This window comes from Selaginella moellendorffii, unplaced genomic scaffold (genome assembly GCF_000143415.4).
Source record: "Selaginella moellendorffii unplaced genomic scaffold, v1.0 SELMOscaffold_10, whole genome shotgun sequence".
Taxonomy (NCBI): domain Eukaryota; kingdom Viridiplantae; phylum Streptophyta; class Lycopodiopsida; order Selaginellales; family Selaginellaceae; genus Selaginella; species Selaginella moellendorffii.
In genome coordinates, this window is record NW_003314271.1 from 2,497,230 (window position 1) to 2,509,331 (window position 12,102).

General features: G+C 52.8%; 6 protein-coding genes across 8 annotated transcripts; 5 read left to right on the forward strand and 1 right to left on the reverse strand.

The window, feature by feature from the left end:
* Positions 1–255: 255 nt before the first annotated feature.
* Positions 256–2,580, forward strand: LOC9631452 (protein IQ-DOMAIN 1). Of its 2 annotated transcripts, none has more exons than XM_024673169.1 (5): positions 256–597; positions 650–1,036; positions 1,120–1,347; positions 1,409–1,522; positions 1,575–2,580. In XM_024673169.1, exons 1-5 carry the CDS (start codon positions 508–510, stop codon positions 2,322–2,324), a joined length of 1,569 nt encoding a protein of 522 aa, XP_024528937.1. In that variant the 5' UTR covers positions 256–507; the 3' UTR covers positions 2,325–2,580. The 2 variants fall into 2 exon arrangements, with proteins under 2 accessions (XP_024528937.1, XP_024528938.1); XM_024673170.1 differs by having other exon boundaries at positions 653–1,036.
* LOC9631453 (glutaredoxin) lies at positions 2,315–3,163 on the reverse strand. The gene is made up of 4 exons (XM_002968523.2): positions 3,062–3,163; positions 2,870–2,958; positions 2,606–2,704; positions 2,315–2,549 (listed from the first exon to the last, which is right to left on the reverse strand). The coding sequence occupies exons 1-4, from the start codon at positions 3,115–3,117 to the stop codon at positions 2,482–2,484; spliced, it is 312 nt and encodes a 103-aa protein (XP_002968569.1). The 5' UTR covers positions 3,118–3,163; the 3' UTR covers positions 2,315–2,481.
* Positions 3,158–5,110, forward strand: LOC9650511 (thiosulfate/3-mercaptopyruvate sulfurtransferase 1, mitochondrial). Of its 2 annotated transcripts, none has more exons than XM_024673171.1 (12): positions 3,158–3,262; positions 3,379–3,576; positions 3,635–3,694; positions 3,745–3,807; positions 3,868–3,992; positions 4,062–4,212; positions 4,262–4,321; positions 4,372–4,430; positions 4,472–4,553; positions 4,613–4,676; positions 4,725–4,792; positions 4,853–5,110. In XM_024673171.1, exons 1-12 carry the CDS (start codon positions 3,179–3,181, stop codon positions 4,958–4,960), a joined length of 1,122 nt encoding a protein of 373 aa, XP_024528939.1. In that variant the 5' UTR covers positions 3,158–3,178; the 3' UTR covers positions 4,961–5,110. The 2 variants fall into 2 exon arrangements, with proteins under 2 accessions (XP_024528939.1, XP_024528940.1); XM_024673172.1 differs by having other exon boundaries at positions 3,192–3,262; positions 3,353–3,576.
* Positions 5,111–5,268: 158 nt separating this feature from the next.
* On the forward strand, positions 5,269–7,647 carry LOC9631454 (flavonoid 3'-monooxygenase). Its single transcript, XM_002968233.2, has 5 exons — positions 5,269–5,376; positions 5,429–5,461; positions 5,519–5,625; positions 5,723–6,610; positions 6,671–7,647. The coding sequence occupies exons 4-5, from the start codon at positions 5,726–5,728 to the stop codon at positions 7,286–7,288; spliced, it is 1,503 nt and encodes a 500-aa protein (XP_002968279.1). The 5' UTR covers positions 5,269–5,376; positions 5,429–5,461; positions 5,519–5,625; positions 5,723–5,725; the 3' UTR covers positions 7,289–7,647.
* A 1,152-nt stretch (positions 7,648–8,799) lies between these two features.
* Positions 8,800–10,506, forward strand: LOC9631455. The gene has a single exon (XM_024673033.1). The coding sequence runs from the start codon at positions 8,800–8,802 to the stop codon at positions 10,504–10,506; it is 1,707 nt and encodes a 568-aa protein (XP_024528801.1).
* On the forward strand, positions 10,486–12,062 carry LOC112345797 (pentatricopeptide repeat-containing protein At2g17033-like). The gene is made up of 2 exons (XM_024673244.1): positions 10,486–10,807; positions 10,857–12,062. The coding sequence occupies exons 1-2, from the start codon at positions 10,577–10,579 to the stop codon at positions 11,943–11,945; spliced, it is 1,320 nt and encodes a 439-aa protein (XP_024529012.1). The 5' UTR covers positions 10,486–10,576; the 3' UTR covers positions 11,946–12,062.
* Positions 12,063–12,102: the final 40 nt, after the last annotated feature.

A 12,102-nucleotide genomic window follows, 5' to 3' on the forward strand; every position in this document is an offset into this window, starting at 1 on the left:
TGCTACCAAGCAATCACAGTTCTAATAATTGTGGTTAACAACCTAAAAGTTTTCAAACAACATCCCGCGCTTCCCGCTCGTTGTCCCGTTTCAACTCCTTTTACCGACAGCCACTCGGACACCACCACCTGGCGGCACAGTTAACCTTGTCTGAGCTCACGCCGGCAAAATGTGCCACGCGTCGTGCGTCTACTGGATTGACGTCTTCATGGCGCTGTGGACGCAAGGTCCCACGCAGTTGTCCATTCATTCAAACGCTCTTTGATCCCGCTCTATTTCTCCTCGTCACGCTCTTTTGGTTATTCCTCTCACGCTTCGCCCTATTACATCCGTTCTATTCTCCATCGCTTTTCTCCAAGGCTTTGTTCTTCGTTCTGGCCAAGGCGCCAGCAATAGTATCGAGCTGTTTGCCCCATTCCTCTGGGTTTGCCAGATGCGAGCTCCATTCTAGCAGCGGCCGTGGACCAAATCGCTCGAGAGGCGCTTCTAGCTGCCGAAATATCCACAATGGGCGCGTCTAGCAGATGGTTCAAGAGCTTTATCGGCGTGAAGAAGTCCAGCAACAACAGCAGCTCCAGATCCCTGGCGGAAGATCAGGTATAATCGCAATCTCTGTAAGATCTAGATATCTGACATTCCTTCCATCCAGAAGAAAGCGGACAAGCCGTCCAAGAGATGGGGTTTGTGGAAGCAAGGCGAGCACGATCGCAGGGGCGGCGATACGGCAGCGGCATTGCACGATCAAGTTATCAGCCAGGTGATTCGAGAGACGCGCTCATCCTATCATCAGCATCGAAATCCCATCCAGGACGATGTGGATGTTGAATCGCTTGGCCATCGCTCCCAGCAGCAGCAGCAGCAGCAAGCCCTGGCGGCGGCGGCGGTCGCCGCAGAGGCTGCTGCCGCCGCCGCCAACGCCGCCGCGGCGGTGGCACGTCTCGGGGTAAGTACCAACAATAAATCCCACATCGCTTTCAGGACTGTTAGAGAGGAATGGGCCGCTATCCGGATTCAATCAGCCTTTCGCAGCTTTCTGGTAAGCATCTCTCGCAGATAGATCGTATGCGACAGCTTAGACCTCTGTCACTGATGTAAGCGTTCGTTTAATCTGGTTGGCAGTCGAGAAGAGCTTTACGTGCTCTCAAAGGCCTTGTCAGGCTCCAAGCTTTAGTCCGCGGCCACCTGGTTCGAAAGCAGGCGGCTGTGACACTGCGTTGCATGCAAGCGCTCGTCCGTGTCCAGGCCCGAGTCCGAGCTCGCCAGGTCCGGATGTCTGAGGAAGGCCAGCAAGTGAGATGGCGGATCGAGCAGCGTCGGATGCTTGAAGCTCAGCGTCACCAGGCCGAGGTACATTTGCCAGTTTATCCTTTTCTTATTTCTCACTTACAAATTCCTCTTTCTCTTGCAGCTCGGGTGGTGTGCTTGCCATGGTACCAAAGAGGAGATCGAAGCGAAGCTTTTTCAAAAGCAAGAAGCAGCCGTCAAGCGAGAACGAGCACTGGCCTATGCATTCTCTCACCAGGTACGTGAAGAAAACTGTGTTCCGTCGGGAATCAATTGTCGGGTTTCTGCAGTGGAGGCCCAACTCGAAGCCAAGCTCTGGAATGTACATCGGCAGTGAACCCGAAAAGAACCATTGGGGATGGAGCTGGCTGGAGCGCTGGATGGCAGCCAAGCCGTGGGAGAATCGAATACTGGCTAACCAGGAGAAGCAGCAGAGCAGTGGCAAAGAAAACAACGTCCACGCTGCTCGCTGTGCGGATGGATTCCACAAGCCCAGCGGGACCACTGCCAGAACCAACAATGCGACGTCAAGAAACTCGGGACCAGTGCACAGAGCGTACCCGTCGCAGGACAGCTTCAAGTTTTCGTCCATATACTCGGACAGGCACTCGGAGGGTGGTAGCCCCCCGCCTTCGTCGAGAGGTACCCCGCGATCGATTTTACTGGCGCCTCGCGTGCTCTCTTCCAGGGCCCAGCACACAAACTCCAACTCCAACAATCGCCCGGGTGCTGCCCCGGAAGATCCAAAGTGCAGGCCCAGCTACATGAACCAGACTCAATCGGCTAAAGCAAAGACGAGGTCCTCTAGCACTCCCAAGCAGAGGCCCGTAACTTACGATCAAGCACTGGACGAGAAGAGGAAGAGGTTCTCACTCCCAACACCGAGGCACGGGCTCTCAAAGCTGAGCCCCGAGGCTAGCAGGCAGGAGATCGCTAGCCGGCGGAAGTTTGTGATGCCGCCGGCGATTGCCAAGCCGGAAGTTAAACCGGAGCATCACGGCTACGTTTCTCACGAACAGCTGCGAAAGGCTTTCAGATAAACAAGGAGCGGAGATTCGACTTGCAACGCACAGCTCGTGCAAGAACAGTATGAAGGTACTCCTAAAGTTCTATAGCTAACTTATGAGATGGATGAAGGAAAGCACAAAAATGAGAAAAAGAGATGAGATCGAAGAACTGGCCTCTAGAATCGGAGTTTTACTTCAGCAGTCCGGCGTCCTTGAGCATTGGAACTAGCTGGCCGCTGTTGTGCTTTTTAGTAGTATCTGGAAATCAAAGAGGCAAGTTTTCTAGCTCGCAGTTTCGAGTGATTTTTACGTACCATCGCAGCCACCGACGTGTTTTCCACCCACGAAAACGCTGGGAACGCTTCTTTGTCCAGTCCATTCGGCCAGTGCTGCCTGTAGATCGGCTCCATCGGCTGGATAGAAGGAAAAGAGCCATCAATCGTCGAAGGATTTGCGAGGACAAAAAGAAGTGAAACCATGCGAAGGATTTGGAATTTCGATGGAAACCATTGGAATGGATTGGCAGATTGAGAGAGACGAAGAACAAGGAAATGCGCAAGGAAAAAAAGAATCTTTACCCTCTGAGTCGAGCTCCACGACTTTAGGTTGCGCTCCAATGCTGGAAAAGAGCTCCTTTACTTTGACACAGAAGGGGCAATACGTCTTGCTGCGGCAATATAGAGCAAGCTAATCAACCAAGAAGCGAGAAGAAAACCTTGGCAAGATCATCGTCATGAAAAATTCGATGACCGATCGATCGATCGACATACCTGAAGACAACGAGAGGATTGTGCGCCACAATGTCCTTCGCCTTGCTTAGCGCCATCGCCGTAAGCTCAAATAGAAGAAAATATTTTCGAGGTCAGAGTTAGGGCTCGTCTTTGTATATGGCTACGAGCGTGAGCTGGGCCGCTGGCGCTTGGCGAGGCGCTCATCGATTCGGAGGTGTCTCCGCGAATTTCCTCTCGAAGGTATTTAATCCTTGCGTTGTAATCTCTTCTTGTCTCTCGCGATCTCGTAATCCCTCTTTTCCTTCGGTCTTTCTTACCATTCGCTGCTAGTGTTTGAAATGTCGAGATCTGACCAGGCAGCCGTAGTACCAGCTCCATCTAGCTTGAAAATCGCTGCTATCGAGCAGCGTGGATTTTTTCGGAGCTCGTGTGTGAGGGCTAGTACATTGCATGCTGGAAGTTCTTTTAGCGACAAGATGAGCATCGAGAAATCTAAAAGCGCGATCGTGTCTGTGGAATGGCTTCACCAAAATCTAAATCTACCTCATGTCAAGGTTTAGTACTCAATGAAATTTTGTTCATTTTATGCTAATTTTGGTTTTTTTCACGCAGGTCTTGGACGCATCCTGGTACATGCCGGCTGAGCAACGCAATCCTCTGGAAGAGTTCAAGGTGCGCATTTCATGAGAGCGCAGATTCTCTGCACTAATGCTGGAATGCAGAAGTGTCGTATTCCGGGTGCTTTATTCTTTGATATCGATGGAATTGTCGACGATAAAGTGGATGTGAGTGCCTTTGCATTGATTTTTCGGCTTGTCAAGTTGTCTCGAAATGCCGCCTTGCAGCTTCCTCATATGCTTCCTGTGGAGACAGCCTTTGCTGCTGCTTTGTCGGCTTTGGATCTCCAAAACACGGATACAATAGTTGCATATGATGGAAAAGGCATCTTCAGTTCGGCACGCGTATGGTGGTATGATGCTTTATCACCTTTCCACTTTCGGTTTCTTCGCATTGAGTTTTGTTATTCGTAATTGTCAAGGATGTTCAGAGTTTTCGGTCACAAGAACGTCTATGTGCTGGACGGAGGCTTACCAAAATGGCTTGCCTCTTCTTATCCCGTAGACTCGTCCGTCCCGGCGGGGGCCTTGTCCAAGATTGAGGCATCTGTTGCAGCAGTTCGAAAACCACAGGTAACCACAGGTTGTTTTTCTCATCAAACGCTTATGCTTTGTTGTCAAGGCTGGAGTTGGAGGTTTCAAAACGTCATTCCAGCAGAGTCTGGTGTGGTCCCTAGAACAGGTATCTATCGGCGACTATTAAAATATTTGACTTTTAATGTTCAACAATAGGTGAAGAAAAATGTCGAAGAGAGGACATTTCAGCATATTGATGCTCGCAGTAAACCAAGGTGAAGTCTGACTCGGGTTCCGTTTTATATCTTTTGTTTAGATTTTATGGTGCTGCAAGTGAGCCAAGAAAGGGTATCCGAGCAGGTCATGTGCCTGGAAGTAAATGTATACCTTTCACAGAGGTACCGATTTGTTTTACATTGTATTTTGTTTCTCTCTTAATCGATAGGTGTGACTGCAGGTCTTGAATCAGGAAGGAATGCTTTTACCTATTAATGGTCTTCAAAAGACATTTGAAGATGCGGGTATTGTAATCTTTGAAAGTTCACCTCAATAATTACGTTTCGGTGTAGGATTGAACCTGGAAGTTCCTGTAGTTGCATCTTGTGGAACTGGCGTTACTGCTTGCGTCCTTTCTTTGGTAAGATTTTTTACTTTTTCGGTTCTCCAGAATCCTCCAATTCTAAATAATGTGATGTAGGCCCTCTATCAACTTGGCGTTGCCAGTGTACCTGTTTATGATGGCTCTTGGACGGAATGGGGTGGTCTTCCTGACAGCGAAGTGGCGGTGGCAACATCTTCTGCTTAGTAAGATCACTTTCGCTTTCAGGTAACAGTTCTGTAGAACATTTGCGGAGTGTGGAGCCTCCACAAACTAGAACTTACTGGATCTAGAAACGGTTTTGGAAATTGTTTCCTCTTGAAATGGTTGAGTTCATGGCCGATTTCACCAGGCAAATCTTTAATTTTCAGTTCACTTTCGGAAAAAGGTTCCAGCGATTTGTCAAGGTAATGCTTAGGTACTTTAGTGTCTTCACTTGCGCCGACATTTGTTTTCGATTGCAGGAAAGTGCGAGTCCCCTTTTAGTTTCAAAGATCATGTCACTATCTTGTAGAGAAGTATCTCTCTGGAAAAATCTGCTCATCACCGACTTAGCCGCGTCAAATTGAAATGGTTTAGTGGCTGTTCGGCTAACAAGCTGTACCTATCCAACCACCGGACAGGTAAGCCGGTTTTCTTTTGACGATATCAGGCGACTTAAATCGTTTTTGGCAGGAGCGAATGACCGGCTCTTTGCTCCATCTCGAGGTGGAGTATCGAATAATTGAGTATCCACTATGTTATTAAAATGATTTTTTCGCGAAGTGGACGACGAAGATAGCTTGGAAGCTTCTCTCTTTGGAGGCATTGCCGCGCAACAAAAAACGCCAGTGGTTTGGAGCCAGTCTCAAAAGCTACAGCGGCACCTAGAGGTAACCCGGAATATTTATAGAGGCTCATTTGTGAACAGCGGGCATTCTTTGGATTCCGTTTCGTCTCTTCTGACCGCGGGCACTTAAAAACGTGAAGAAGATGTTCTGGATAGGCTGGCTATGTGTTGCTGCTGCCGGTGCTCTCCTAGCAAGTCTTGGGAATGTCTACAGCCATTGGCAGAAGCTACCGCCGGGGCCGTGGGGATGGCCGATTGTGGGGTGCTTATTCTGCGTCTCGAGGCGCAATCTTCACCGCAGCTTCGCAGAGCTTGCCACCAAGTATGGACCGATTGTTTATCTCAACATGGGAAGCAGGGCGACGGTAGTGATCAGCAGTCCGGAGGTGGCCAGGGCGGTGTTCCGGGAACACGATGTGCAGTTCGCCAGTCGGCCGCGCTACTCGACACCATTCAAGCACATCAGCCAGAATTTCAAAGACTTGGTGTTCGCGCCTTATGGCGGCAGATGGAAGAACCTGAGAAAGATATGCAGCACGGAGCTTTTCACAGCTTCCAAGGTGAACATGTTCGGGGGGATAAGAAAGGCGGAGCTGCATGACTTTTGCAACAGCATTGCAATGCGGGCTGCCGCCGGAGAGGAAGTGAACCTCAGCGTCTGCTTCCAGGAGCTGCTTACAAATCTCATGAGCAGCGTCCTCTTCGGGAAAAAGTTCTACACCAGCGACCTGCCTCCTGTGGCAGAGGCAGCAGCGTACCGTGCAACTTGGGGTATGCTCACACAGGAGAGCGGCAAGATCTACCTCGGAGACTACATCCCAGCACTGCACTGGCTGGATCGGCTGCGAGGCAAGGACCAGAGGATAAGAAAAACAATCATCCCCGCGTTGCAAGGCCTTCTAAATTCCGTCATCGAGGAGCGCCGCAAGCAGCTCAGGCGCGACAAGCCGAGAGACTTCGTGGACGTAATGGTGGCACTCAACGATCAAAAGAGCCTTTCCAACGATGAGATTGTGGCAATTATCCAGGTAGACAAAAGCGCTCCAGAAAGGAAAGTTTAGTTCTAAGATTGGTATATGGCTTTCCAGGACATGCTCCTTGCCGGCACCGGCACGACGAGATCCACGCTCGAGTGGGGCTTCTCGGAGCTGGTCCGCCACCCGGAAGTCCAGCGGCGAGCACAGGAAGAGCTCGACCGGGTCGTGGGCCGTGAGCGATACGTTCAGGAGTCGGACCTCTCGGGCCTGCCGTATATCCAGGCGCTCGTCAAGGAGATAATGCGGCTCCACCCTGCCGCGCCTCTGGGCCTCCCACACTTCAACTCATGCCCGGTTTCGCTGGCCGGCTACACCATCCCGGCCAACTCGACGCTCCACGTAAACATCTGGACGATCTGCCGGGACTCGAGCTCGTGGGAGAGAGCGCACGAGTTCCGGCCGGAGCGGTTCCTCGGCAGCTGCCACAACTTGCTAGGCCAGCACTTTGAGCTCATCCCGTTCTCGTCCGGGCGGAGGAGGTGCGCGGGGATCAACCTGGCGCTGCTTCATGTCAGCCTCACGCTGGCCTATCTCTTGCACAGATTCGAGTGGAGGCCGCCGCCGGGGGTGGATGTGTCCGAGATCGACATGTCCGAGACGACGGGTCTGGCTTGCTTCCGGACTGTGCCGCTGCGCGTCAGTGTGAGGCCGCGGCTGGAGCTTCCGTGAGGTCTGGCCGTGTGGAGTAGACTCTACAGGAGCGTTGTCACCATGACAAGGTGAAGAAAATCTTATTCTTTGTGTCGTGGTTGATCGCCAGCTCGAGAAGAAGAAGACTGGAAAACGATTGATCTTCCAGCACTGATTCCATAACACAACACCGACAACTTCACGATCAAACAACACTTGTGCAAGCCAAAAATTTGTGTGTTATGGGACGTGTAAGAAGTGTCTACGTCACAGCGTGAGCGGCGAGTTCCCTGAATTCGTGGAAGCGCGTTGACTAGCCATAATATTTGAGTTCCCTGAATTCGTGGAAGCGCGTTGACTAGCCATGATATTTAATAAACTTGGAGGATATTCTCTTATTCGCGGGTGCTCCAGTTGTCACACTAGTCCGATGTGGCATGACACGTGGCTGATCCAAACCTAGTCATTTCCTTCTCCTTTTATTTCTTTCGAGTCACAGAGCCCACACGAACCATTCGAACCAATCCGGGAGATTCTTCTCGGCTTCCTTCGCCTTGGCTTCCTGCTGCGATTCACCGGGCGGCGCTGGTGGCGCTGGCGCTTTGGAACTCTCGGGATCGCTGGGCGGCTGCGGCTCCTTCTTAGTGTCCTCGTCCTCCTCCTATGGCCAAAAACACATCAGTCATGAAATGATGATCCCTTCCAGATCGATGAAGCGATGATCCGGGAAGAAAGACTAGAGCGCTCGATGGAGTGGCCATTGCCAACGGGAAGAACGACTAGAGCGTGCTCATTGCCAAAATGAAAGGCAGCTAAAAGGATCTCTAGCTTGGGTCGACCGATGAGCTATAAGACGAACGCACGACCGATATGCATCTATGGATTGAGGACGATCGCACGAGCGGTTAGATATTTCGATCGAAATTTCCCGCAAACACCGAAAGAACAATCGAGAATGACGCTCATCAATGCCGCAATATGCAAGAGAGCTTGCCGCTAAGAGGGAAGAACCGATCGATAGCTGCGGATAGATCTGCTAGGAGGGAAAGAAATCGATCGGCGCAAAGAGAGATGCAAGGGACTGCGGCGACAAGGAAAGAACCGATCGACAGCTGCGATATTTCGGCTAGCGGAGGGATAGAAATCGATCGGTGCGGCGAGAAGGAAAGAACCGATCGATAAGCTGATATTTCTGCTAGAGAATGCGGGCATCGATGCGCGGGAGGGAAAAGAGAAGGAAATCGATCGGCGCAAAGAGAGATTACCTTGCAGCCTTCCGCCACTGGCGGCTGCTGCTGCTGCTGCTGCCTCCGCCGCTGATCTTCATCCCGCATCACATCCAGAAGCATAGATTGGAAGTCGAGGCTCGCCATCGCCGCTCGATCGTCGCCGCCGCGCAGGCGCCTCGGCTTGGCGCTGAGAAAAAGGCCCTAGCTTTCACCCCGCCATTCCCTGTATTTAAACGAGCCAACTGGGCTCTGGTACGGCATGGACCATATCTACGTACGAATGTGCTTAGGGTTCTCGATTGAATTGACAGGAAATCCGAAATGCTGGGAGGGATTTTCCACGGGATGGAGCACCACAGCCACTGGAGGAGCCACAAGATCACGCACAGGTATGAGAGCTTGGCCCCAGAGATCGCATTCAACAGCTCCGGGACCGTCAAATCCATGGAGCTCTTCGGGGATTACGTCACGCGGCAGCTCGGGCTGCGCAAGGGGAGCGCCATTGCTCGGCGCCTGGCCGAGGTCGCGAAGGATTACCTCGCCGGGGACAAGAGCAGCTCGGATCACAGCCTGGAAGGAATCCTCGTCTTCCTCAGCAAGATTGGCGCCGATCCAGACGACGAGGCGGTGATGCTGGACTTGCATCGCGAGATCGTCCGGGAGTTGGACGCTTGCATGATCTCCTACTTCGCCTTCCACTGGCACCACGCCTCGCAGCTCCTGGATCAGGTCCGCGACGGCCATAGCGGCCCTGGGATGAGGCGGAATTCGCTCCGGCACGCCGTCCTGGCCGCGACCAGGAAGGAGAGGTTCCAGAAGATCATGGCCGGGCTCAGGGCCAAGAGGACGATCTCGACGCTGCTCGAGACGCTCAAGGCGATGGGATCGATCTCCAAGGATTCGAGAGTTCCCAGGGAAGGCGAGGTTGTGGTTCCAGCGGAATCAAAGCACCGGAGCCCGGTTCTTCTGTTCATCGGGGGTGGAATGGGAGCCGGGAAGAGCACGGTGGTGAAAGAGATCCTTGCTGGTTCTTTCTGGTCGGGCGTGGTCCAGGACACGGTGGTGGTGGAAGCCGATGCTTTCAAAGAGACGGACGTGGTGTATAGAACGATAAGTTCGTCGGAGCGTGGCGATGGTGGTGATATCGCCATGGCTTCCGAGCTCGTCCACAGCTCCTCGACGATGGCGGCATCGTCGCTGCTCGTCTCGGCGCTCAACGATGGTAGGGACGTGATCTTCGACGGGACGATGAGTTGGGAGCCGTTTGTAGCGCAGACTATCGCCATGGCGAGAGATGTTCACAACCGGAGATACAGGATGGGACCAGGATATGTGAAGTCCGAGGATGGAACTGTGGTCGAGGAGTACTGGGTTCCGGTTGATCCAGAGGAGGAAGAACAGGGACAAAAACAAGATCAGGGACAGGAACTCAAGAACTTCGAAGAACAGGAACGAGAACTTGATCTGGAAAAGCGAGAACTTGGCAATGCCAGTAGCGAGAAGTTCGCTCGAAAAAGCAGGAGACCATACAGGATCGAATTAGTGGGAGTGACTTGCGAACCGGTTCTAGCCGTGGAACGGGGCATCCGCCGTGCTATAATCACCAAGAGAGCGGTTCCGATCAAAGGCCAGCTGCGATCACACAAACTCTTCGCGGGATCATTGGAGAAGTACTGCGAGCTGGTGGACAACGCGAAGATCTACACGACCAACAAAGTCGGGGAGCCAGCGGAACTTATCGGCTGGAAGGACGATCTCAGCCGCTGCAGCAAGCTGTTGGTGGATCCGGCAGCGTTCCAGTCCGTGAAGAAGCTGGCCGGGATCAACGAGAACGCGGGCAGCATTCTTGAGCTCTTCGCGGGGTCGCGGGATGATCCAAGTGATGATCTGGCTGCTAGCGCTTGGAGTGGGATCATCTTTTCTCCAGAGAGAGCCTCCAGGCAGGATCGTTTGAGACGATTGCTTGCGAGTGTCAAAGACACAGCGCTGGAATCATCGCCAGACTCGAGCTCCCATGGTTCGAGCTAATCGAGGAAGAAATGGTATGTATACTCGTATTTGTGTAACATTTCGTTTGCTAATGATATTAAAAAATTGAATGGATGGAGGTAGGGTTTATGTGGTTCTATCGTCCTGGCGAGAGGATGCCGGCGTGCGCGTCACCGGCTGGGGCTCCGCGCACAAGGCGGTGCGAGATCTCTGCCTCGCCAGGGAGCGCGGCGCCGGGAGCGGCGGCATTGCGCGGCGATGGAGCAAGCTTAGCCGGAATCTCAGGGGCAAGGTGCTGGAGCAGCTGGTCGAGAAGGAGGAGCTCGAGATCGCGCTTGCGGTGAGTGTTCTTGGTGAGATTCTGGCGTGAATCGTGGATTTCGGGCCAGGTGTACAATGAGGAGGCGAGGAATGTGCGAATCCATGGCCACATTGCGGCGTTGATGGCCAAGGCGCGGGAGACGGTGGAGGCGGATGCGTTTGTTGCGGGATTTGATGACGAGCTGGGGGAATCCGAGAGAGTGAAGTTCCGCTGCGCGCTCTTGGAGTTCTACGCGAGGTATGGGTTGTGGGAGAGAGCTCACAGGGAGTTTGGAGAGCTAGAGGGATTGGGCAGAGCAGCCGCAGCAGCTGGGCGGAGAGCGCTGTTCCAAGCCCAGGCAAAGTTTGGCGATCCATTTGAGGCGGAGGAAACACTCAACTCGATCAAAGCTAGCGGGGAAAGGGTCTCCTCCCGGAGTTACAAGTCGTTGCTCGTCTCGTTTGGAAGGGCTGCCATCTACGGCAAAGTTGACGAGGTCTTGGAAGCCATGCTCAAGGCTGGGCACAAGCTGGATGCAGCCACTTTCAACACGATGCTCGCAGCGTATGGGACTCACAGGAAGTATAGGGAGATGCTAGAGGTGATGGAGATGATGGAGGAGGCCAGGATTGGATTGACAGTTCTCTCCTGGAACGCAGTCAGCAACGCTTGCCCGGTGCTCACTTCGCTAGCCCAGCTTACCGGTGATGCTCAAGAGCCGGAGTCACTCCTCGGCGCCACGGATTTGCTCTCTACACTGGATGGCTCGGACGAAGAACTGGAGCTGGTCAGGAAGCTAGTGACGATGAATCTCCCGCTTGGATCGGTGGATTGGTCGGCGGAGGTGTGGAAGCTGGACATGCACAGCTTGACACCCGGGGCAGCGTATCTCACACTTCTGTGCTGGCTCGACGAGGCAAAGCGGAAGTTTGTATCGGGTGCTAGAGTTCCCAGGGAGATCGAGGTGGTCACGGGATGGGGAAAGCACAGCAAAGTGGAGGGAAGCTCCGAGGTGAAGAATGCCGTGCTGAGATGCCTGAGGAGCGCCAAGAGTCCTCTCAAGATTGACAGGGAGAACAAGGGGAGAATGCTCGGCCGGGGGCACAAACTCAAGGAGTGGCTGCTAGCTTCTTGCAACGCTTGCGAGCTCGGAACTCATGGAAGCTATCAACTGTGATCTCGATGATCATCGTGAACGCTATGCTCATCAGCTCTATAAGCTTCTCACTCCAGAAGAATTACTTTGCCCTTGCAGAAAATTAAAACTTCTCTATGGTGGAAGATCTATGCTAAACTTACTCCAAGGTTTCCAGAGTATAAGCTTTTTGGCGCCT

Excerpts from the sequence above, each read along its gene's own strand:
- LOC9631452 (XM_024673169.1), top strand. The coding sequence starts at position 508 with ATGGGCGCGTCTAGCAGATGGTTCAAGAGCTTTATCGGCGTGAAGAAG. Across the intron at positions 598-649 it reads GATCCCTGGCGGAAGATCAG|AAGAAAGCGGACAAGCCGTC; the intron begins GTATAATCGCAA and ends CCTTCCATCCAG. Across the intron at positions 1,523-1,574 it reads CCTATGCATTCTCTCACCAG|TGGAGGCCCAACTCGAAGCC; the intron begins GTACGTGAAGAA and ends GGGTTTCTGCAG.
- LOC9631453 (XM_002968523.2), bottom strand. The coding sequence starts at position 3,117 with ATGGCGCTAAGCAAGGCGAAGGACATTGTGGCGCACAATCCTCTCGTT. Across the intron at positions 2,959-3,061 it reads AATCCTCTCGTTGTCTTCAG|CAAGACGTATTGCCCCTTCT; the intron begins GTATGTCGATCG and ends ATATTGCCGCAG. Across the intron at positions 2,550-2,605 it reads ACACGTCGGTGGCTGCGATG|ATACTACTAAAAAGCACAAC; the intron begins GTACGTAAAAAT and ends TTTGATTTCCAG.
- LOC9650511 (XM_024673171.1), top strand. The coding sequence starts at position 3,179 with ATGGCTACGAGCGTGAGCTGGGCCGCTGGCGCTTGGCGAGGCGCTCAT. Across the intron at positions 4,213-4,261 it reads CAGCAGTTCGAAAACCACAG|GCTGGAGTTGGAGGTTTCAA; the intron begins GTAACCACAGGT and ends TTTGTTGTCAAG. Across the intron at positions 4,322-4,371 it reads TGGTGTGGTCCCTAGAACAG|GTGAAGAAAAATGTCGAAGA; the intron begins GTATCTATCGGC and ends GTTCAACAATAG.
- LOC9631454 (XM_002968233.2), top strand. The coding sequence starts at position 5,726 with ATGTTCTGGATAGGCTGGCTATGTGTTGCTGCTGCCGGTGCTCTCCTA. Across the intron at positions 6,611-6,670 it reads AGATTGTGGCAATTATCCAG|GACATGCTCCTTGCCGGCAC; the intron begins GTAGACAAAAGC and ends ATGGCTTTCCAG.
- LOC9631455 (XM_024673033.1), top strand. The coding sequence starts at position 8,800 with ATGCTGGGAGGGATTTTCCACGGGATGGAGCACCACAGCCACTGGAGG.
- LOC112345797 (XM_024673244.1), top strand. The coding sequence starts at position 10,577 with ATGGATGGAGGTAGGGTTTATGTGGTTCTATCGTCCTGGCGAGAGGAT. Across the intron at positions 10,808-10,856 it reads AGCTCGAGATCGCGCTTGCG|GTGTACAATGAGGAGGCGAG; the intron begins GTGAGTGTTCTT and ends ATTTCGGGCCAG.